At 46.6% G+C, this 23,511-nt stretch overlaps 1 protein-coding gene across 6 annotated transcripts in view; it reads right to left on the reverse strand.

The window, feature by feature from the left end:
* gish (casein kinase I gish) overlaps positions 1-23,318 on the reverse strand; it is a 58,613-nt gene extending 35,295 nt beyond the window's left edge. For all 6 annotated transcript variants that reach the window (XM_017910970.1, XM_017910967.1, XM_017910969.1 and 3 more), the window contains exon 1: positions 22,001-23,318. In XM_017910970.1, the coding sequence (XP_017766459.1) occupies positions 22,001-22,223 (223 nt within the window). In that variant the 5' untranslated portion in view covers positions 22,224-23,318. The remainder of the gene's footprint in view (positions 1-22,000) is intronic.
* Between the last annotated feature and the right edge of the window lie 193 nt (positions 23,319-23,511).

Here is a 23,511-nt window from a genome sequence, read left to right on the forward strand (position 1 = left end):
AACCACAGTGAACAGAAATATCCTCGCTCTAAACTCCATACTGAATGGAACAGATTGATCCTGTACCCCATAAGATTTCCACCACCATCTTATGAGGTCTCCTATGCATGCACGATCACTTTACCAAGGATAGACACTCGTCAAACAAAAATAAAAATAAAAATAAAAATAAAATAAAACACCATAATCGACCTTGCACACAAATCGTAACAGATTCGCGAAACATCATTTAAGAACCATTACGAATAGAAATAGCCTCGCTCTAAACTCCATACTGAACGGAACAGATCGATCCTGTACCCCATAGGATTTCCACCACCATCTTATGAGATCTCCTGTGCATGCACAATCCCTATACCAAGGATAGACATTCTTCAAACAAATATAAAAATAAAAACAAAAATAAAAATAAAATAAAATAAAATAAGACACCATAATCGATCTTGTACACTCGTAAAGAAACATCAATTAAGAAGCACAATGAATAGAAATATCCACACTCTAAACGCCATACTGAACGGAACAGATCGATCCTGTACCCCATAGGATTTCCAACTTCCGCAAATCCGGCGAGACAATTGCTTCTCGCGAACTTGCAGAGAAAGAGAGAGAGAGAGAGAGAGAGAGAGAGAGAGAAAACAATTATTCCCTCTGCTGGGAAAAATTGGAATACCTTCGAAAGCGGGAATCGAATTCCACGCTGCGAGAGATCTCGTTAGACGATGGCGTTCGACGGCCGAACCGCGGTTTGATTGGCATGCGAACGGAACACCTCCATGGTAACCTTCAAACGTACGTGAATCAAATTTCGAAGGGACCTCGATGTGCTCTCTGATCTCCGGCGTTCTGCTCGACGTTCTGTACAACCGCGACAGAAGAAGAAAAAGAGTCGTTGGAATTTCTTTCACCGATTCGTTCCTCCTCAGCCTCGCGACCAATCCGACCTGCCGAAGATTAAATTTCATTCCCGCGATTTCGATCGTTCCACTTACACACGTTGCTCGTACAGTTGCGTAACGTTTCGATCTTTCTTATCCTCTTGCCGCTTCAAAATCCGATTCCAATGACGATTACTCGGCCCGATCGAATTGCAGCTGCAGACAGACACGCTTCCAGCTTTGCCCAGAGACTTTTCGTTTCTGCGTTGAAATGGCCAACGGGACGAATTCAACCCTTCGACACTGACCCTACTGTATAGGTCTAATGACCATTTTTCAACTTTTCGTTTCAAATTCGATGTTATCGCTTTGAATACTTGACCTGTGAATTTTCTTTTAATACAAGTGTAATTATTTTTCCCAAATTTCTTCTTACTCCATTTTTCTAACTTTTCCTAGAGAAGACTGGTTATTTATAGGTATTGTGTTAATTAGCAAATGATGGGATATTTGCGATTAAAAATATATATATGTTTTAGCCAAATAAATACTTAAAATTGCCACTCCTTAACGACGAATATACTCGACACGAACATCAAAAGGACTAAGGGGTTAAAGATTATTCCGTTTTCCGCTTTTCTCCTTTTTACTATCCGAGATTCCCTCAATTACGTTTACGACGGGCCAGATTGATAAGGCCACGGCTATTCGACTAGCAGGATAAGATCCAATTAGCAAGAAGTCCGCGAATTTCCGAGAAATACCTATTCTGATGCCTAGCTTACTTGGGGTTTCAACATCGTCTAACCTATCGAATTTTCAGCGATTACTATACCACCAAATGGTTGCCTGCACTTACACAGTTTCGTAGTTAATTAAATGAATTTTATTCTTCGTATAAACGAGAATTAAGTTGCTTTAAAACGAATCCGCATGAAGAATAACTTAGGCTCGCGAACTAGGGGAATCTCTGCTCGGGGAAAATGGCGGAAAATGTTCGGAAAACGAATTATACGGACACTCGCGAGACTCGAGGTCTTTTCCTTGGTCGACAAAGCGTATCGGGAGAGTGGGACGAGAAAATATCTTTCTCGTGTTGACATTTTGATCTCGAATGCACGGGTCGAACCTCCTTCTCGAGATAAAATTTCACTAGGAGAACCAGCTCTCGCGTTGAGGTTAGGTTCGTTAGGTGGCTCTCGAAGCTACGTTTTGGGGAACAGGAACGACCCGTTTCGCGTTTACGTCTAATAGAAACTAATAGAAACGAGAGAGAGAGAAAAAGAGAGAGGAGGAGACAAAGGGTCGGCAAACGACAGAGCGAGTTTCTGCTCCTTTGAACCTGATAACCGTGAGTAATTAACAAATTAGAAAGAACGAGGTGAAGAGGGATGGCCGTGTAAAGTTCGTGGTGTGCACCCTTAAGAAATTTCCATGAAAATGAGCTTCCGTGGGGGGAGGAAACTCGATCGCGTTCAGCTGACCCTGTTCGAGGCGAAGACGTACAACGGGGAGGAAAAGAAACTCGTTCTCTCCGCGCAAAGCGTTATTAGTCCGCGAAAGAAAAAGGACGATAAAGTGGAAAAAGATGAAAACGATTCAAGAATTTTAACGAGGTACGCTCGATCGAATTGGTTCCACCGGAGACCGAAAAAAGGATAGCTCGGCTGGCGAGTTAACGATCGGACGATAGGCGAAAGTAAGAGTGGAGAAACGGAGGATTTTCAGGACGAAGATTTAACAAAGGAGAAAGTAGCGGGTATTAATTCGACGGAGTTGCAACGATCGGCGTAATCTCGGCGAGAGCAAGTGATCAAAATGGCCTCGTGTCCCAAATGCACGCTTCTTTTTCGTTCTCCGGTGCTTATTTCCCGCTCGACAATGGCCCGAGGAACCCGAGGAACTGGAATAAGATCGAGTGGATCACCCTCGGGAGTTCGCGTACTATCAAGACTCCGACGGGGAGTCGCGGAGTGGCGATTGTTCCGCGAGAAAATCGGGACCAATGAAGGAAATTGAGACTAGCGGATCCAGCTGGCGAGACATTCGTGCTCGACGGTATAACGAGCGGAGACAAGACGAGCGAGACGCTGCATAGTGAAAAGCGCGGTGAAAAGCGCGGTGAAAAGCGCGGTGGAAGGCGTTGGGAGGAAAAGGCAGGCAGCTAGAGGAAAAACAGAGCGCGACGTCGGTGCCCGTAAACAGCAGGAAAAAGCGCGGTGGAAGGCGTCGGGAGGAAAAGGCAGGCAGCTAGAGGAAAAACAGAGCGCGACGTCGGTGCCCGTAAACAGCAGGATGGCCCGGAGAGACAAGGGAGATCCGTCGAACTCGCGAAAATTAGAGCCGCGAGAAGAGGAGATCGTAAATACAATGGAACGCTTGACCTTACGTTGCAACTTAGCTACGTCTTTCTAACGAAGTTCTTGACCTCGGTGGATCTTGAGGGATCGATAGGAGCGGATTCTACGTCGGTTTTGAAAAGGAGAGAAAGATAAAACGACCCGGAGCAGCCAAGAGCTCGAAGACTGATGCAATGCCTGTGCCCTACTCCGTGGTAGCCAAGGACGTAGATCCGATGGCCATCGAGACGAAACGATCGAACACGCTTCGTTTTATTTCACTTGCCCGACGTACTGTATTGGATAGAGGAAAAAGAATTTAATAATTCCGAAGAGGGATATCGTGGTAGAATCACCGGCGGCTCCCTCGGAATTCGCCAAGGATTCCATTTCCATGACATTAATCGAAGGTCAGGAGAGACCTCGAGTGAGGAGAACAGGCCTGAATCGACGAAAGGCAAAGTTTACATCGCGTACACCGCTCTGTATATACCCGGCTCGCACCGAGCATCAGCTGGATAGTGTAAACTACTCGTGACGCCTCGTGTATATACAGGGTGTTCCAATGACTTCGTCACCGACCAGCTGTGCTCGCCTATTCATACCAATCAGCCTTCCTTTTTTCCTCTCTTTTTTTTCCTTCGAATTCCATTGTCAACGCTACGCGACGCGTGGCTCGGCGTATCGTCGTATCGCGACGTTTGTATACAGATTTTAAACCTCCTTTGACCCGTGTGAATCGCATTCGAAACGTGTCGTTCGAAAGCTGACGCGTAACGAGTGCAAATTAACCCATTAGCCCATTAACAGAGAGTTCGGAAGCGCACTGTTTTTCGATAATGAGAAACGTAAGCGAACAGACGTTTGAAAATATCGCGCCAACATGGCGGCGATAACGAAGGATGATTCACCGTGTTTAACCCTTGGAACTCCTTTGTCGACGCTGACTCGACGTCCATTTCATTCATAGGTACTTTCAAAAATGGCCACTCACGCGATATTAAAAATACAACCGGCACAAGACACAACGAAATTCGCCCGAATCGCTTCCTATCGACCTACGATCGCTCAACCGAGTTGCATGGAAATAACGGGGAATCGTTAAAAAGAAGATTGGACAGGAATTAGGTCTGGCAAGAGTTAAGACCACGGTGTATCTATCGGAATTTCAAATTCACTCGTGGATCCTATCGTTCGAAGATCTCGTTGCACTTGGGCAAAAATTCAGCGAGCGTGTTCCACCGTCTGCTCCAGAATCGCGCATACGTATTCCTCCGCGCGGCTGCAGTTTATCACTCTAACCCGGAAGCATGAATGAACCTCTTTACGCGACGATAAAGTTGGAAACGACGCGGCTGAACACGGACGAAACGCTCGCGGAACACGAGCGGAACACGAGCGGAGCACCCTGTATAACGTAGGCAGCTCGCAACTCCGAAAGCCAGAATTCTGTGCGTGCGCGTTCGCGTTTAGAAGCCGAGGCCGACTTCGGCTAAAGAGGCCATCGACGAAGACCTCGGTGTATTATGTGCTCCCGAGACGTGTGCGTGCGTGTGCAAAAAGGCGATTCGCCCGTTGACAAAGCGAGCACAACGGGCCCCGACGAAAGAACGAACCAGCCGACGACGCTTTGTTCGCTCAGCTTTTCGCACCGAGTGCCTGCTACCTCGAGCGAAACTGCGACGAACGCGTGTGTCCGTTCGTTCGTCGAAATTTATATTCGAGAGGAATTCCGTGAGGAATTTCGAGAGGAAGACAGCGCGCTGGCCCAAGGGTGGATCGATCGCGGAAGAACCGATGGACGCAGAGGACTCTGATGCCAGAACCGAGCGGTTCGCTGCAAGGTTGGACAAAGAGCGATTCAATTTGCTGCCAGGGTCTAGTTAATTTTCCTCTTCTTTTTTATTTCTCTTCCACCAGCTGCTCGTCCCACGTCTGTTTTATCAGAGAGCGAACGACAAACTCGTCATTGTAGGTACGAACTAACGAGCAAGGTGCACCTCGGGAGGCAGGAGGAGAGGAAGAAAGGAAGACAAAGAACGCAAAGATGCGTCTATTATTGCGGACTAATAATAGCAGTGGTCGGTTTGTAGTTTCGCGACTTGGGATACGAGAATATTTCAAATCGAGTGGTATTTTTAGCCCGCGTGGCTAGCTTCTGCATACACGCTCAGGTGCATCGGGCGGGTGGCAGAAAAATCGCAGGAAGAGGAGGAAATCGTTGCCGGTGACTCGCGGACCGGTGTTAAAAATATCGTTCGTGCTTTTCTTCCACCTTTTTCCCTCCTTTTCGTTCCGAAGGTCGTTCCGCGGTTGCAGAGAATAGGAGCGAATCGCGTCGGCCGCTTAATTCGCTCGCGGCACTCGCGCGGTGCCTGCGGGAATCGAGCGGACGGGTTCGCGAGCGGATAGAAAGGGAAAAAGGCGGTTGCCTGTGCCGAGGCCTGGCAAACCTCGTCAGGGGAAAACATGCTCGGTTTTCGCGTTTATTTAGAGACCAGGAAACAAAGGTCATCGTTAACTCGATGATTAACGCCGCGCGTGTTCCACGACGTCGCTTCGGCAATTATTCGCGATCTCGTTGACGAAATAAATAAAAAGAGGGAGAAAGGAGAACAAGGAAAATAAAAGGAGGATATATAAATGAGAAGATATATTGTTCGGCGTAAACAAGCGCGGCAAACGAAGCGCCGTTATTAAAATGCTCTTGGAGCGTCCTCTCCGCTTACCGAGTAACCCCCGAAGACTTCCGGTTGCGGATGACCGATGTCATCATGCGGTACCGACGCTTCGCGATGGTGCCGAGATAACGATCGTTTCGCGGTACCGTCTTGTGAATTGTTCCACGCAAATTCGACGACGTACACGTATCGATATTCCATATTTCGCTTGTATATATATATATATATATATATATATAAACAAAAATCGGGAGAAGGAGGTCGCGATAAATCGAAGCAAATGGGAGAACGATGTAGCGAGTATGCAAGGAACGAATATTTTTTCCTCTCTTTTCATTTTTCCCTTTTTTTTCTTTTTTCTTTTTCATTTGAAGCACGATAGTCCCGTTAATCAGAGCTCAACGCACGAACGGCCTACTTTTTTCCACAGCGATCAAACGTTTTACCACGATGCTCGGGTAGAAGTTTAAACAATAGGAAGAATATCAAAGCCGTCTGGCGAACGCAGATAACCGAACTCGAACGCGACCCTGCCCGATACACGTAAGAGGATAACCCGCGATCCTAATTTTGCGGAACGATAAATCCTCGAGCTTAATTGTCCGGCTATCTGCAGCGCGCGGCAGGCCGGATTTTTAATTGGAAAACTCGGCGACGACGGATCGGAAAGGTGTGTGCATCGCGGCCACACTCGACGACGCTTTTCAACGTCCACCGTCCGCCATTTCCGTTCCTCCGACACGCGGCACCTTCCTCGTGGACCGCATTCCCATCACGTTCCGCCACTTGCTCCTCGAGATGATTACGGATGTAATCGCTTCTCTAACGTAACGTTATGTATTTGCAACGACCTCTGCACGATAAATCCACCGACCACGCCACCGTTCTCCCCCGATTATGTCATAAAGCAGAAGACTACTCCGGTGTGCCAAGTGGTCTGCGCTAATAGCGAGGATTCTTGGAATGTATTTAGACGTAACGGACCAGAAGACAAGAACGACGAGCGGTTATAGCCGAGGAAAAAATTATACTTTCCGGTCACCGTTCGAATAATTCGATACAACCGGGAAATTATCCGGATAAACGACTTCGTCGCGGCGTGTGCTCGGTAAACCGAAAATGTGGAACATCGCGAGCGCGTTTGGGAACGCTCGTGAATTTCTAGAATAACCGGAAGCTTTCCAAAGAATCGCGCAAGGTACCAACGAGTTTATTAGAAAAAATATTCACTGCCTACTAAACTGAAACAAGACTTTTTAAGACTTTTAAAGATTCGAAACATCGGAGAATTCCTACGGTACCATCTTTTCTCTGGTACCTCAAAATTTATCCAGTATTACCACAGAAGCAAGATTCGCGACGATACAAACCGTCCCATAATCGTCACCATACCGGGAGGAATTAATCTCGAAAATGAAGGACACGGATTCGCAAAGAGAAATTGCCGAGTAGAAGCACTCGTGAGCAAGAAGGTCGGCACTGTTGGATAGCACAGGCGCGTTGAACGGACAAATGGCACGCCTGGAATAGTAACGTTTTGCTGCGGAAACGAGTTACCCCAACGAAACCGCGGAATCTCTGCCAATACGCGTGGCTAGACATAAATCATTGTCAGCGGCATAACTCGATAGAGGGGCGCAGGAGCTGAAGATCGGCGGAACGGAACGGAACAGAACGGAACGGAACGAGAGGAGCAAAAGGGAAAGAAGCGATCGGCGCGCTGACCATGCAGGCTGTGACGCCACGCGATGTTTGCTGACGCCTTTCGTTTCACACGTGCGCGATAATACGCAACCAGGATTCGAAGAAAATATGGAAGGCCGCGATAGTCGCAAAGGAAAACGAGAATATCGCGCTGAACGAACTGTTCGATGCCTGGTCAATGTCGACCGCGATCATCTTCCCTCGCGTCTTTCTCCCAACGGCCTCTTCCTATCTCGGAGTTAGCCTCTCTGCTCGTGGCTCGTCCAATCGATTCGCCAGCGAATCGCTGTAAATTCTGCATAACGTTACGCGCTTTTTGCCGACATTCGAAGTCTAAGTGGCGGCACGGAAGGGAACACGTCGAGCGATAAAAGCCACCTTTGCTCGGATCAAGACACGACCCGGTCGTATCTTCGCGGAACCAACATGGCCGCCGTCTAACCGGCACTCCAATTTAATTCCGACGTCCCATTACCCAGCGCCAGCGGACCAAGGGAAAATAAGAACAGACGCGTCGGTGTATCGGACCAGGCAGAAGGGATAAGAACGATTAATTATCTCGCGTAAATCCGGCAACCCGTATCGATCTTCCGTGCTCCGATTTCACGCCGCCGCGACATCTGGTCCCCAGCACCCTGCACCTCGTGTACACCTGCCATTACGTAGGACGCGCGATCTCACGGGACGATTCTGATAATTGAAACACGGCTGTACCGGTGGACCATGGCCAAAACATCGATAATTACTCACGGGGAATCCCCCATCCGCTGCGTCCAGGCATTCGTTGACCTGCTAACCAGGAAAGGAGCAACGAATTCCTTTCTTGCGTCGCGATGACGAGTCTAGCTACGGAGTTTTTCATGCCAAATGGCATAACGATGACCTACGCGTACCGTCTGACTAAAATTATATTCTACTTTGCACGTTCACTACCACGCAGCTTTCGTGCGATGCTCCGCCAGAGGGCCACGATGGAATTTCATTTAAATAAGATTCTCGATTCAATTTTTTGCTTCCGAACCTACCGTGGCCTTAATACGATTTTCACGACTTTTCTTCTAACACACTCGTTATCAATTTTTCGATTCTTTTTTTAAACTTTTGTTTTCTCATATACCGGTTATTTGACCGTTCGAGACAGCGCGAGGGCCTAACTCTTTGAGGTTAGGTAGGTTAAAACCTGTCCCACCTTTTGCTCTGCTTCTTATGCATGATGGGATATACTTTAACCCACCTTGAAAACTTGACGATGTATGTTCTGCAGCACGAAAAAAGAAGTTTGCACTGTCTGATGTTGTACCGATTACAAAGTGCCACTTTGTTTTGGAAAAAAGATTTATCTCGATAAATTTCGTTCAAAACATTAATTGCACGATTATGTATGTCCCACTCTGTAATTCCGTGCAACTTGGCTTTCTCTTTTCTTTAAAATCGTGTTCCTCAAAGAGTTAACGAGGCTCGCCATACCACGAGTAATGGCAGACGAGCTCGTTATACGCCGATAATAATCGACTCGACGACGAAAGATCCGTTTGTTATCGTTCAAACTATTTCGCGATCGACTCGAAAACAAAACCGTAGAAGAGGAAGATACAAAGGGTGTTTTCGTTCGCACAGGATGCGGATGAGTCGACGGAACGATCGGAGAACGCCGTGTTGTTCATCATCGTCTCGTTCGACGATGAAGTGCGTTCGATGAGACGGGGACTGAAAGGGTGAAACACAAACACGATCGGCGCATTGGTAACACCGTCGCGATCCTCCAGTTGTTTTGATGCTTCGACAGGGGCAGTTAATTAACGAAAGTTCGTTCGCCGGGGCGCCAATTACCAAACCAGAACCCGGAACAATACAGCCGAGGAAGAACGCGATCGCGACGAGGAGACACGCCCGGCTAGACGGAATAAACTCGAATTGCCTTCGAACCTGCCACAACTGATCGTTCCTCGTGAAATGCTCCATACACACGAGGAACTACTCTTCCTACCGATTTCTTTCTCGCCGTGTACGGGCCACGGAAAACAGAATACGCGATAAAGACGAGTCGTTGAACCTCGAATCGGGCCCGACCAGTGGTTGTGATAACTCGGATTTCTCGTTGAACAATACGATCGCGATCCCACCGGTTCTCCATTTACCGCGACCTATCGGTTACGCAACGGGCGTCGCACACCGCGATCGGTTGACCATCGACTATCACCCGGCACTTTGTCTCTCTTTTTGGCTTCCTGTATCCCAATCGCCAGCCCTGCAACGTCTCGAGTGATCAAGTGGCAATTAACGAGCCGCGGCAGCGAACAGGTAGACGAGGCTAGCCGCGAACACGCGTGTGACACCGTTAATACTCCGCGTGGGTCAAGACCGAGTAGTACCCGAAGAAGAAGTGGCTGTCTAAAAATATATCGCGTTTCCGTTGCCGAGTTGGCGAAGAGTACAGCCAGCCCACACGGGCGTGGATGGAAGGGGGAGAGAGAAAGAGAGAGAGAAAGAGAGAGGGAGAGGTAAAGAAGGTAGATAGGCAGGCCGGCTGAAAGGAAGGCAAGCAGGCAAGCAGGCAGGCGAGCAGGCAGGCAGCGACGAGGCGGCGTTAAAAGGACGTTACACGGTGTGCGGCTAGTCTAGCCGGATCCGGGGCCGAGTTCATTTCACTTTGCAGTCATCAGGTTCTCCTGAGTCACTCGAGCCAGCGAGTCGGCCAGCCAGACAGGTTGCTACCTGCCCTCCAACGTTTCACGCGACAGTGTGCGTGTGACGCGAGCCTGTGAGCGTGCGTTTCCCTCGGTGCCACGGCTCCGACGAGAATTCACCGATGCCACCGGCCGATCGGACCGGTCGGTCGTTCGGTCGACCGGACGCTGGAAAATTGCAACCGTGACGACGCGATACGAGGCGACGCGACAAGACACGACGCGACACGACGCGACACGACGCGACGCGACGGAACACGAGGCGACGCGAGGCGACACGACTGGACGCGAAGCCTCGCACGCCGCAGCACTCCTTCGCCGCCTGACACCATAGGGGAAATTAAGAGAGTCAGCTGGGTAGCCGGTGTGAATCAGCTGACCGAGAACTTGGGATGTTACCGTGTTCGGAAAGTGAATCGCCCGAGGATCGGTTCATCTCGACGTCCCAGTCTTTCTCGATGCTACCCCGTCTCCCGAACATAACCTAACCTATATCGCGATGTATAACGCAGGGGTAGCTAAATCGAGTTTCCTTCGGCCTCTCTTTCCCAGTTTCGGGAGAAACGTTGGTCTGGTTAATCCGGACGCAGAAGTTTCAAGATATTACGTAATTCCAACGTGGACGCGAGGCGGAACGAGCGCGGCTGGGTTTCGATAAGACACGCGGAAGGGAAAACTATGGGAAACGAGTTTCGAATTCTATCTCGAATTTTATCTCGAATTCTATCTCGAGTGCCGTTCGTTGGGGTTAGACAGGGCGAAACTCGAGACCCAGTAGATTCGGAAGGTCCGCTCCCTCGGAAGCGACCACCGATCAATTTTTCCAGAACGTGACCGTGGGAACGTCATAACAGGCACGATCGACCCCCTCAGGTACGACCGGAAGGTCGGTTTTACGTACACCGCTCTGTGGCCTACGGTTTGGAATTTCGTACTTCCTGTCCCCGAACGCGCACCAAGGTTCCGGACAAATAAAGGACAACCGGCTTATCCAACGAGCACGAGAAGCCTACTCGAAACGCTCTACACGGTACAAACTCTCGTTCGACCGGTTTCAGCATCGATGTTTCGAGAAAACGAAGAAAATGGAATATCGTAACGCGTAATTAACGCGATACGCGTTAACTAGAAAGATCGGAATTAAGAATCGGGGTTCGATAACTCGCTCGGGGAGACATGTGTACGATGCACAGCTGTCTCTCCAAGGGGGATTCGAGGGCTCGCGGCATCGACTATTCAGGGTAACCGAAAATGGGTTTAATTTTTGCACTCTCCATTCCTTGCTAATTATACAGGCACACTTACGCGATTTGAAAAATTTCGCATATCATTTATCTCCCGAGATACGTAGATCGAAATAAAAAATTCGACTTATTGGAACAAAGTATTGGAAAGACGAATAAGGAAGAACCTACTAAAAGGCGGTTTAGAAAATTCGAGCATACGTGATTTTGAACGAACTCGATAGGTAAAGTAGGGTCGTGTTAACACGGAGTAAAGAAAACTTTACATAAAATCGAAACCTCGTTAACACGGGTACGGTCGTTAAGGGGTTAATATATTCGCGGGCCACCTTTACAGGATCGATTCTCTCACTCGAAACGGACACGAGTGTCCTATACACAGAATGTCGATCGAGCTATATTTACTGTTACGAGCGATTTAATAAAATCTGCTTTAATTTTAAATAAAAGTGACGTAAGTATGCATAATGCTATCGACTTGATCGACCATAAAACAACCGCGTACTGTGAAACTGCAAGGGCCAACTGTACCCACAGTTACTCACAGAACGTACAGTTAATTGATAAGGAAAGCAGGCAGGAAAACAAATACAAACGGATATAATCAAAACTATATTCCTTAATATATCCGCTTGTATGTATTTTCACGTCTGTATTATTTACCAACAAAGGTGTACGCTCAATTCTGCGAGTAACCGTATGCACAGCAGTGTCCACTTAAAAGTCCGCGATCGGGACCGAGTCCGGACGCTTACGCGGAGAGGTGATTTCCTCGAATTCGGTTGAAAAATTGGAAAGAAATAAATACGAATATTCGAAACAATGGAAAAAAAGAAAGTTTCGACCAACAATTTAACTCAGTTGACACGTTTGAAGTTCATTGCGAGATCCCATCTCCGGATATCGGTGGGGTAGCAACGGACGCTAAAGCGGGTACAGCTGTACACGTATACTTATACGATGAGCAAAACTGAATCTATACTACGTTAATTTTTCAACGGCTAACTTTCTGCAGGGAAATCGTGCAATAACATTTGTGGGGTCAATACAAAGGGTAGAGCCTGTATTTACGCGTCTCTAAATAGAATTTCTACTCGGGTGTTTTTATAATAGAAAAATTCTGGTATTCTTAACGCTAGACCTACCACAGTCAAATGACCGGTGAATGAAAAAGCAGTAGAATCTTTAGAAAATGGAATAACGGGAGACATCGGAAGATTGATTACACGTATATTGGAAGAAAAATGGCGGGGACGGGTGACTAAGGCGATAACGTCGAACGCGGAATTTTGAATGAAAGGTTTACCCAGTCAACTGCGTTCGACGTGTATACACGTCGATGCATATACTTATTTCGTACACGATTGACGGATATACTCGTCGCGTGGAATAAAAATTACCATTTAGTACAAAAACTCCAAGTTTCAGTGAGAAATATGTCATCTAGCGGTAATAGAAGCGATAAAACTCCTTGTTCTTTAATTTTCCTAAGAATATTTAAGTCTTTACCTTGCCTTATTCAAGTTCCGATAACGCGTGCCGCAGTCAACAGCAATGTCGGACACCTTGGGGGGCACGTTGAGACACATGGAGCCATTTCGTGCGAACACGACGAAGAATAACACGCAACTGAGACCAGGAAAACGTCGTCGAAAATTAACCTCGACCGGTGATGTTTACATTCGACTCTATCCACGGCCGACTTATGACTCTCACCTGTGATACTCGTGTTTAGCCCGATCTCCGTACCAGGAGCCTAGCACAAGGCGAAGGTGTTAATAATGATATTTTACTCAACGATGACTCGTTAATTTTATAAAAATTAATACAAAAATGCAATCCTTCCTCGTTTTGCTTCACTCTGTTTTGGTAAAATTTATGACAGGAGCATTTGCCCTACGTCCGGCGTGAATACTCGCCACTGCTTGATAAGTTTACCGTTAAAAGACCTTACTTCAGGATCCAAATTATCGCGAATGGAAAAATTACCACTCGGATCTCCAGTTGCTAAGTGATTTTTACGTTTACTATTCGAAAAATACTTCAAATTCAAAGCTACCCTTATCTCTAAAACCACGACACTAATAAGAGAAACTGATGCAATAGGTGCTACGTAATCTTTGTTTTTAACATAGTTTAAAATTGGAGGGAAAAATCAGTGCAAAAATGCAGTAATCACAGGGTCCATCCGAAGGGACAGCATTTTTCCAAAGCTCGATTGAGATTGGACGCGGTTTCCAGCGAAATTCCGAAAGCGTCGCGCGACATGCACAGCGACCGCTTAGGCATCTTTACACCGCAGTGATGTCAGCGCATCAGCTGATCGAGTTTTCCAACGGCAGTATATTATTACGACGAAAAGAGAGAAGAAAGTTGTGCCGGGTCTGCGAGTTCAGAAGCGAGATTGCCAGGAGCATTCGTTACGCATGTAACACGTGCACCCCGCGAATAGCTGGCGACCGTTTCTTCCACCCCAAAAGCGGAAATCAATTCAGAGGCCGCGTTAAGGAGAACCACATGGCGCCTCGAAAAAGTAACGCGACTTCCCACCGTTAAACGAACCGTGCCTGTGAGAACCCATAAACCTTGCTCGATAATCAAACGAACCAAAGTATCCTCTCTATCGGAATTCACCAACGTTACTCATCTCGTATCGTCGCACACTAAGAAACCCGAACACCTCTACCATCGTCGACGAACGACTTGGAATGTACACCTACACATATCAGACTGACCAAAAAGAAATTTGAATTTCGGTGTTTATCATGAGAAAATAATGGTAATTCTTATATTTTTTGAAAATTTAGTATAATGTACTTGACAGAAAAAATTAAATATGTCGGTGTTTTTAGTATAAAATGGCAGTAATTTTTGTTAAAATGGAAAAGAGTTTTATCGGATTTTGATCTATAATTTATGATTCTGATTAACGTGTCGTTATATGTATATTTGATATATTAACATATATTAACGTTGACTGCCACGGTAGTCACCAGTGCCTGGTGATACTAATTTCTTAAATTCACGATATTTGGTTTGTTTTAAGTTTTTGAAAATATGAACAAGAATAAATAGAAAATGTTACGGAATAAAGGGTACGCTAGCAATTCAAAATTTGTATTGGAGCATAATATAAAAAATTAGGTATTCCGTGACAGTCAACGAATTAACGACACTACTTTATACCGATAAACAGGCTATCAATCTATGAATTATTGACCAACTTAACGGTATACAGGAACGATATTAATCGAATTACCAGAATGCGAATAGATAAAGACACAAGACACAAGTACCATGTATAAAGCTCAGAAGTTTTCATTCGAAATGTCAAGGGAGATATTCCGATCTGATTCCACCTTGATATTTCTCAAATCTATATTTCTGACAAGGTGGTAGCATAAATTACGTTAGCACCTTTTTTTATCTTACGTTAATAATTAACATCGATTCTGTGCTTACGTCAGAGCTTTATCGCTCTATCTCGCTCGGTGTCGACATGTCCTGCCCACTCTGTTCGTCACACGATAACACGATATACAGGTAACCCCTGTACAACACGGCTAAAGAATTCGAGAACCACCGGCATAACGCGATATCTCCGCAATACCTAGAGACTTAGGAAACTCTCGGTACAGCGGTACACAATACGATTTCGCACAACTTGGAACCTAACTACCACGAAATCACCTGTAATCCTGTTCATAAATGCGTCAGTAAATAAATAAAACAAAACTATTTTTAGCAAAATAGCAGACAATTCTAATCTATAATACATCTAAAGGGAGAAGACGTAGCTCACTTCCATAATCCCTAATGCAAATATAATGCACCCAGACAATAACGAAAACTTGCATTTGACCTATGAGATCTATATCCCTTCTAGAATAAAATTATCGAGTTCTGAATTCACTGTCCACTCCGATTTCGACGAAAATTTTGATTTTTCGAAAACCATGGAGAAAATAAAAATTGCGGAAAGAGCGTATGAACCGGTTCGGTAGTTGCAGTGTTCATGGAGACTTCTTCTCGTGCCGTGCATCCTCTCTGGAATCGATAAACGCCATACTCCGGCAGTTATTCCACGCGAACAGTCGACTGAGCGTTGGCCGCGATGTAGCAACCGACGCTGCGGAATATACATCGCGGAAGATGGCTGGAGGCGTCGTGCACGTTCTCGCGAACAACCGCAAGCCAGTTTCCCTGGCCGTGGCGTAGACAACGCGCTTCTGGATCGCTTTGGAAAGCAATTTACCGCGGTGTACGCGACCGATACGCCTGCTCTCGCCCGGACCCTGTTCCTCGTGGCGCCGCTACGAGCAACGCACAATGACCGCATCTCCGACCGATCTGCCCCTCGCTAAGTGCATTTACAGCCCGTCCACAGCGACGAGCCGCCGACCAACGAGGTGATAAACCGATAACCGTGTGCGAGACGAAGAGGTCGCGCGAGGTAAGAGGCACCACGTGGCCCAGACGAGTTTGCGTTTCAGGATGACGAGAGACTCGACGGTCGTGTCCCGTCCACGATAAAGGCCGATATCACGCTGGCTGTCGAGGACCTTTTTAATCGTCGAAAAGTCAATTACGCGAATCGCTGATACAGCGATATGATAGCAACGGCGGAAGAGATAGAATTGGTATCGATTCTCGATCTTCCTCGTCGATGCGCGCGTACCGACGAAAATTGAAACCCGTCTTGAGAAACGGGTCGGGAAGAGTGGATTGATAGAGGACTGCTCGCGACAGAGGAACTCGATGATAACGAGGGACGATAGAGACAGCGAAGATGCAACTGTTTGGCGAATCCGAATGATCGGACAGAGATGAAGAGACATGGCGGTTTAGAATTGAAAGCGAAGCTCGACATCGTTGGCTAATTTATCGTTCCATCGATGCATTTTCGAGGAAACTTAAACGCTCGGTATAAAGAGATGGAACTGGTTTCTTTAAATCAAAGAGATTATTCTTTTATCGCGACGTGGAATAAATTGTCTTCCGCAAAAGTGCACGATACAGCACGATACAGCACGATACAGCTCGCTACAAATGGCGCGAGGTCTCCAATTATTCGACGAGGCGAGACAAAGGAAGGAATCGCGAGAGGATCATTCTGGTCCGCGGAACGAACAAATTTTTGGTTTCGCCGAACAAATTTTAACGGCCACGCGATAATTGCAGCTGCAAACTTTTTATGGTCACGCGACCGCATCGTGCTTATTAGCCTAACTTAGTTCTCGCTGCAATGAAACGGGCAACGAACTAATCTCTCAAGAATACCCGATGGATGGTTCGATGCATCAATGGAAGGCGGAGCGTGCAACGCTGAATTCAAAGTACGAATCTGCAATTAGTATTAATGGAATAGCGGACAAACCTCGTGGCGTGTTCCTCGCCACGGCCATTGCATTAAGGTAATGAACGATATCGCTCGATAATTGTCTCTGATTCTAATAGACGAAACAACGCGAAAACCTATATACAGAGAGAACACGGCTAGTCCATTTCCTCTGTCTTTCGTTCGACCCATTAATCGAGGAAATCGGGAAGAGTATCTAAAAATGGCGACGCTGGGAGCGGAAGATGTCTCCGATCAAGTGTAAAAATGGTGTAGATGGTGCAAAGGTCTAAAGATGGCACATCTAACCCACTTCCTGTATCTCTCTCGTTGTTCACGGAACAAATCGAACGAAATAACTAAAAATTTGGCCGCGTAGAGGAATGCGACAGACGTTACCGATGAAACTCGAAGATGGGGTAAAGATGGCGCGCATCTGGAGCGGACCGAGCGCTCGTTAGACGACGAAACGGAAAACGTTAAGGAAAATCGAGGAAAAAGAGACGGCTTTATACTCGAGTGACTTAGACCGCGAACAATAACGACGGTATTAACGCATACACCTTTCTTGCTAGCTATGAAATCGTTCGAACGTAAAGCATCGCGTACTCCAGACGGTTAACCCGATCGATTGTGATCGAGGATTTTACGACACCGCGAAATATCCCCGGGATAACGGCATTATCCGGGCCGATCGGACGGAAGGCTTTCGATCGACCGATAAATACGACCGAATCGAGCGTTCCCGAATCCAGTACTCGGCCGCGAGGACGATGATACCTTTCCTCGGGACATTATTAAGGTCGCAGTTTGAATCCGCGCAGGACTATAAATTATGGAAGTCCTAAATCACGGATTATTTATACCAGCCACTTGGCCCGTGCACAAATCGATAGGAAGGCTTCACCGGCAGAAGGGAAACGGGATCGTGATCTGGCGGAAAAAGAGCCGGCGAGCGGACGCTGCGACGACGCTAGGGCGACGCTAAAGCGTTCGGTAAAGTGTGCAATCGTCGAACGGGAACGCAATCGCGCGACAAACGCTTTAATATTAAGAATGAGTCATACGCCTTCGACAGGCATCGTTCTAAATGCAACCGAACCGGCACGGTATAAGCTAGCGCGAACTTATCAAGAGATAATGTCGCTAAATCGTTACTAGCGCCGTTATGGTCGCTCGTAAATTAACATCGTCTCCCGTAATTACGCGGGAACACGCGCGTTACCGGCTACGATTAATAACAACCTCGCGACTTTATATTTTTCATTGCTCAAATATCTGCATAAAATATCCGTTGCGATCGGTAATAGCGTAATTGTCAGACCCGTTAGATCGTTGCACAGATTCGTAAATCGACTCCAATTTCGAGCACATACGTTTCTCCTATCGTTCCTTTCGGAAAATCCCTTCGAGAAGAATCGAAGGGTTTCGAGGAGATCGTGAAACGGCATAATTACCATAGGTGGGCACGTAGAGAACGTACGAAGGTTAATATTCGATTTTCCCAAACGAGATGTATAATCGATTATGCTCGCCGTTGCAGATGAAAATGTACAGAGCCACGTATAACGAGGAACGATTGGTTTTGAGATATTTAAACGGAAATATCGGCGAATCGCATTAGCGAGCTTACTTTCCCAATGAATGTCCATAATTTTTTCAAATAACACAGAACAACCAACAAAGTTAATCGTAATGCTATTTTGCATACTTTATCCAGGCATTTGCGAACTGCATAAAACATCGAATGTAATGAATAGGATTAAATGTTCGATTCGTCGAAGACACTGCCTTCATTGTCGATACTTCCCGGCAAGTATCTCGTAAGCCAGTAATTTTCTCACATAAGTGACCTAGTACTTCATTTTTTAAACGACGAGCTGAATCGATCGATGCAATGAAAATCACGCGACTTCGTTTAAAGAAACGAGGTTAACGTTTAATACAGATTCACGAAACTGAAGGCAGAAATTTGTTTTAGATATACAAGATCAAACGTCGATCAAATTTTTGGCAAGAGAACTTTAAAAAATTACACGTTAACGATCTACGCGTTTTCATCAGTGCTCTCTCGCGGCCATTTTATCCCTATATTCGAAACTATATTTATGCAACTAACGGTATAATTTACTGGTATAATTGAAGATAAAAATATTTATATTCGTATTTTCCCGCGCTACCAGCCGATCGATCGGGGGAGAAAGAGGAAAGAAGCAATGGTGGAGAGGGAATTAAATAACGGCAGGGAAACGTGCAAATGATTTTTCAAAGGGACGAACGACTCGGAACCGGAATCCTCGAACAGTAATAACCGCAACAAGAGAGCGGTGCGAGCGTTCGAGTACAAGGCAAGGGACTTTAAGGAATCATCGAGGCAGAAGAACTAAATGGGGATTCACACGCGGCTGATCTTTCGGGGATGAATCACGGGATGAGGCTAAAATTTTTCAGCCCCGACGCGACACGCTCGCGCGCCCAGCGCAGCGTGCCTCGAAATTACGATTTTTCGACGAAGAGACCCGTTAAGAGGTTAACGAGAAACCCATCGCGACGAGCCTCCATGGAGAAATAATACCCTCGAATAGGCTGTCGTTGCTAATTCGTATCGTTGACAAAGGAACGTTTGCTCTAAGCATTCTTGTCTATTCGCGACGTCGACGATTCTCCATGCGATCGCAGGACTTCGACATTTCACGCGATTATACGACCTTCTTGAATTACGCTTTGCAGCGAAACCTTGAAACGCGTGATCTGTTTTCTTTTTTCTCTTTTCCCTTGCAAGAAAATCCCCCGGCAGACAGTCCTCGAACACTTGAAATTCACCTTGGGAGACAAGGCTTCTAACTGACGGTAAGAGTCGCAGAGTATATCCCGTGAGAAGTCATAGTTGGGATAGCGGTATGTACGTAAAGGCGACTTACCATGGGTTCGCGAGATAGGTAGCGATCTCTGGAGTTATCACATCGAAGCAACGCGCTATGGTTTAAACGACGGAATCTTAATTCCGGAACACCGAACAACTGTGCGCGATATGGCCGATAAGGCCAGCACGAGAGACCACTCGCAGCCGGGTAATAATTCAGCTGATAGCGCGTAAACACGTCCTAATGCAACACGGAGAAGGCGGTATTTGTCGGAGACACTGAAAGTGATTTCCGAAAGACAACAGGGAAGGAGTCACGGAAGCCTCCCTTTGTCCGCGCCCCCTAAACGCGTAATACCCTCTTTGAAGCTCTGACAAGCGTATACTTTGATGACACAGACCCCCGCCCTTTTGCAATATTTACACGGTTCATACTGTCTCGGGTTTCTAGGTGCGAACCGCGTCTTTTCCAAATAGAAAACAAACTTTCGCATAGTTGCTCCTTCTATCGTCGAAAATTCGAATCGAACGACCGTACCGAAACGTAATCGAAGAGAGGTTCGTCTATCTAGATTACATCTTTACCTATGGTCCAAATATATACGAATACGTATATATAAAAATAATGCAATTAAAGAGTATTACGTGTTTCGCGTAGTAATTATGTATACTTGTATTTTCTTTGTTTAATTTATATCACGAAACTAGCAAAAAAATAAAATTCACGGGAAAAAATTAAACGCGTTTCTTTTTCGATAAGTTTGCCCATCTAGATCGTTCAAATCGACCATACTGTGTGCTCATCGACTCGAGGCTCCATCTGGAATTTATAGACAAAAGAAGAAAATTATAGGATAGTCCTGGATAACAAATCGACGTTTCGACAGCACGCCGCATTACCGGCCCGACTGCAAAATTTCACGCGAATTTCCCCAATTTCTGTAGTTCTAGTTCCTTCTGTAGTTGTATAGGAAGACAACTTAGAGATTATGCCCAGCGTGGCCCCTTTGAGGACACGAACCTTTATGCCGTCCGCGCCAAGAGTGTTTCCATTATGGCAGAGGATATTCGATTGGCACGTAGAATTCGTGGAACGCTTCGCTCCATCCCTCCTCTTTTTAACGACGATCCTTTCCCCAAAGAGAACACGCGACTCGTGCCTCTCGCCGTGCGATACTAACCGCACGAAATCTTACGTCTATCCGTTATAGCGCAACGCGAGAACTACGATGATAGCTCTCGGCAAAACGCGAACGAAACGAAAAATAGGGAGCAAGAAGTTTATACAAGTTGTTGGACGAAGTTGCAAACATCGCGACGCACTGTTGGTCGACGCGAGCTTATACATAAAACATTTGTACCTGGTAAAATTCAATGTTTATCGAGGGAGCTCGTTTAACCCGAGTCACGTGGATGGACAACAAACGAGTGGACGCGTCGATTGTTTAAAATTCGCAGTCAAGGAACTGGATATTTTTAAATACCGCACGACGATGTACGCGCGAGATCGCTAATTGACACGTTAGAACCGTTTAAGATCGGTTTGCGGAATACATGAACACGAGTACGTAGTAAAAGTGCCAGGGAGGCCATGGCTGACATAAACATCTCTATATTCGGCGCACTCCCTCTTAGCATAGATAAAAGATATAAATTTATCGCGGCAGAATTACGTCACGCATAAGACCCGAACTTTAACGATAACCGCATTGCAAGCGATGCGTTCGAAACGCTGAAATTCAACGTCATTGTTCTTAATTTACGCGGCGTGGCCATCCTCGTGGCGTTGGCAATTTTTCGAAAAGTTACAGCGAATGCGATATATCGCGGGCGACAATAGAACACGAACGGAATGTAAAATCTCGCAAACGAAATCAGCTGAAACGAATTCCATTAAGATCGATCGGAATGAAACGCGTTGTTTGAAACGGTTCCGTTCCGTTCCCGCAACGCGAACCGCTGTGAAAAAGGTTAGGAAGGTTTCCCCCTGCTTACATACGAACGCCAGCATACGGGGTGTTCTTTTGCGTGGGCTCCATTTTGTTCGATATACCATCGAAGAAGCCACTTTCAGGCGCGAGTATCATCGTCGACGAAGACGTTTTAACACGACGATGTGTATACATGTAAAAAGAGAGCACGGACGGTAAAGATCGTGCACCGGATCGTATTCGAAAGGTTTCGAGAGACGAACGCGAAAATACGCAAAGAAACAGCAACGCGTAGAGTTGGAAAGGTTAGAAAGAGAAAAAAAGAATCAACTTACCAAGTCGAAGTTCCCCGAAGTTGCCAGAACCTATTTTCTTGCCGACACGGAAGTTGGGACCGACCGTGAGCGCATTAGAGGAGGTGACACTATACCTGGAGGAATACGGGTTGGGTTTGGCAACACTACTGCTACCACGGAAGGTCTTCTTGGTCGTTTCCTGATCGCGTTCCGAGCTACGCGCGAGCTGTAGCTGTGCGTCTCTAACGTCTTTTTTATGCATGGTGCGAGTGTCCTCTGCCGTGACAGAGTAATCCGCGACAGTCTGTTTAACGTGACAGAAAGGGTCGATTTTACGATAAAAAATTCCCGATATTAGTCCCGGGTCGAATTAATTATGTAAACGATGCACGACGTTTTTTAATCGAGGATCGATCCCCATTCTTGACATATTTTCTTCTTTGCTCTTCCCTTGGATGGCCGCCGATGGAAAATAATACTCCAGCGGCTTCCTGGGAGGATACACACATGCACGCACACACACGCACACACCGTACACGGCGAGTCGCAGGTGTCACGGTTCGTCGGTCGATGCCTTCAGGGGATCAATCCCCATGCTATCCTAACCTCGAAGCGAATTTCAGGAAATGTTTACACTTAAAGACGGAATGAAGAGGGCAGATGAGAACACGCGCGAAACACACACAGCTCTATCTCTCTTTTTTTCCTTCTTCTATCTCTTTCTAAGCGGCTAGTGGTTATCACAAACGGGAGCGAGTGTTCGTCGTGTCGTGGACCCTGGACGATTCCATACCAATTTCGACTTGTCTCTCTCGCCCGGCCGGCCGGGAGGAATAGTCAACGATAAATATCGCGTTTCAGTCAATACGGCGTGCATCGCCGTGACTGTTCTGTCGCACGGGAATACACTCGGAAACCTCCTCCATTACAAACGGCCCCGCCGCGTGCGATCGTGATCGTACTCAATCGTGCCCCGATAGTACCGCGGACTCACCACCACAGACTCGAATCTGCGGTTAGATTTGGGAGCGCCGCCGAAGCGGCTCTGAACTCTTTCCAGTGACACGCACACTAGCACATGCACTTTGCGAGCTTCGTATGTTCTTTCTTGTCGAAGGAAAATCCGCAGTCGTGTCACCAGTATGCCCGATCGGCTATTATATGCCCACACACAAGCCCGTATTAACTGCAGTCCCTCCGCAGTCCCCGTTTTCCAGCCCTTCCAAAATTTTTATTTCGGAACTGGTTATACGGATTCGGTTATCCCTAGATGTACTGTCCACTGATTGCGCGCACGCTATTTCAAAGACCTGTCGAACGCGGACAAACAATCACGGACAAGCTTACGCTCCTGTCTCTCGCGCTCGACTCGACATGGGTGAGATTTGTTACGAGGCTGACAGTGTTGGCAACCTGAAACGAAATAAGGCCGCGTTCCCAACACGCTTTATCGATGCTGACGCCCTCCTTTCCTATTTATTCTTATGTGCCAATATTTTTTTTTGCATTTCTCTTTAGATTTTTCAACACTTTTCCGATAGCTTTCGCTA

Source organism: Eufriesea mexicana, unplaced genomic scaffold, assembly GCF_001483705.2.
Source record: "Eufriesea mexicana isolate 0111107269 unplaced genomic scaffold, ASM148370v2 scaffold107, whole genome shotgun sequence".
In the NCBI taxonomy this organism is placed as follows: Eukaryota; Metazoa; Arthropoda; class Insecta; order Hymenoptera; family Apidae; genus Eufriesea; species Eufriesea mexicana.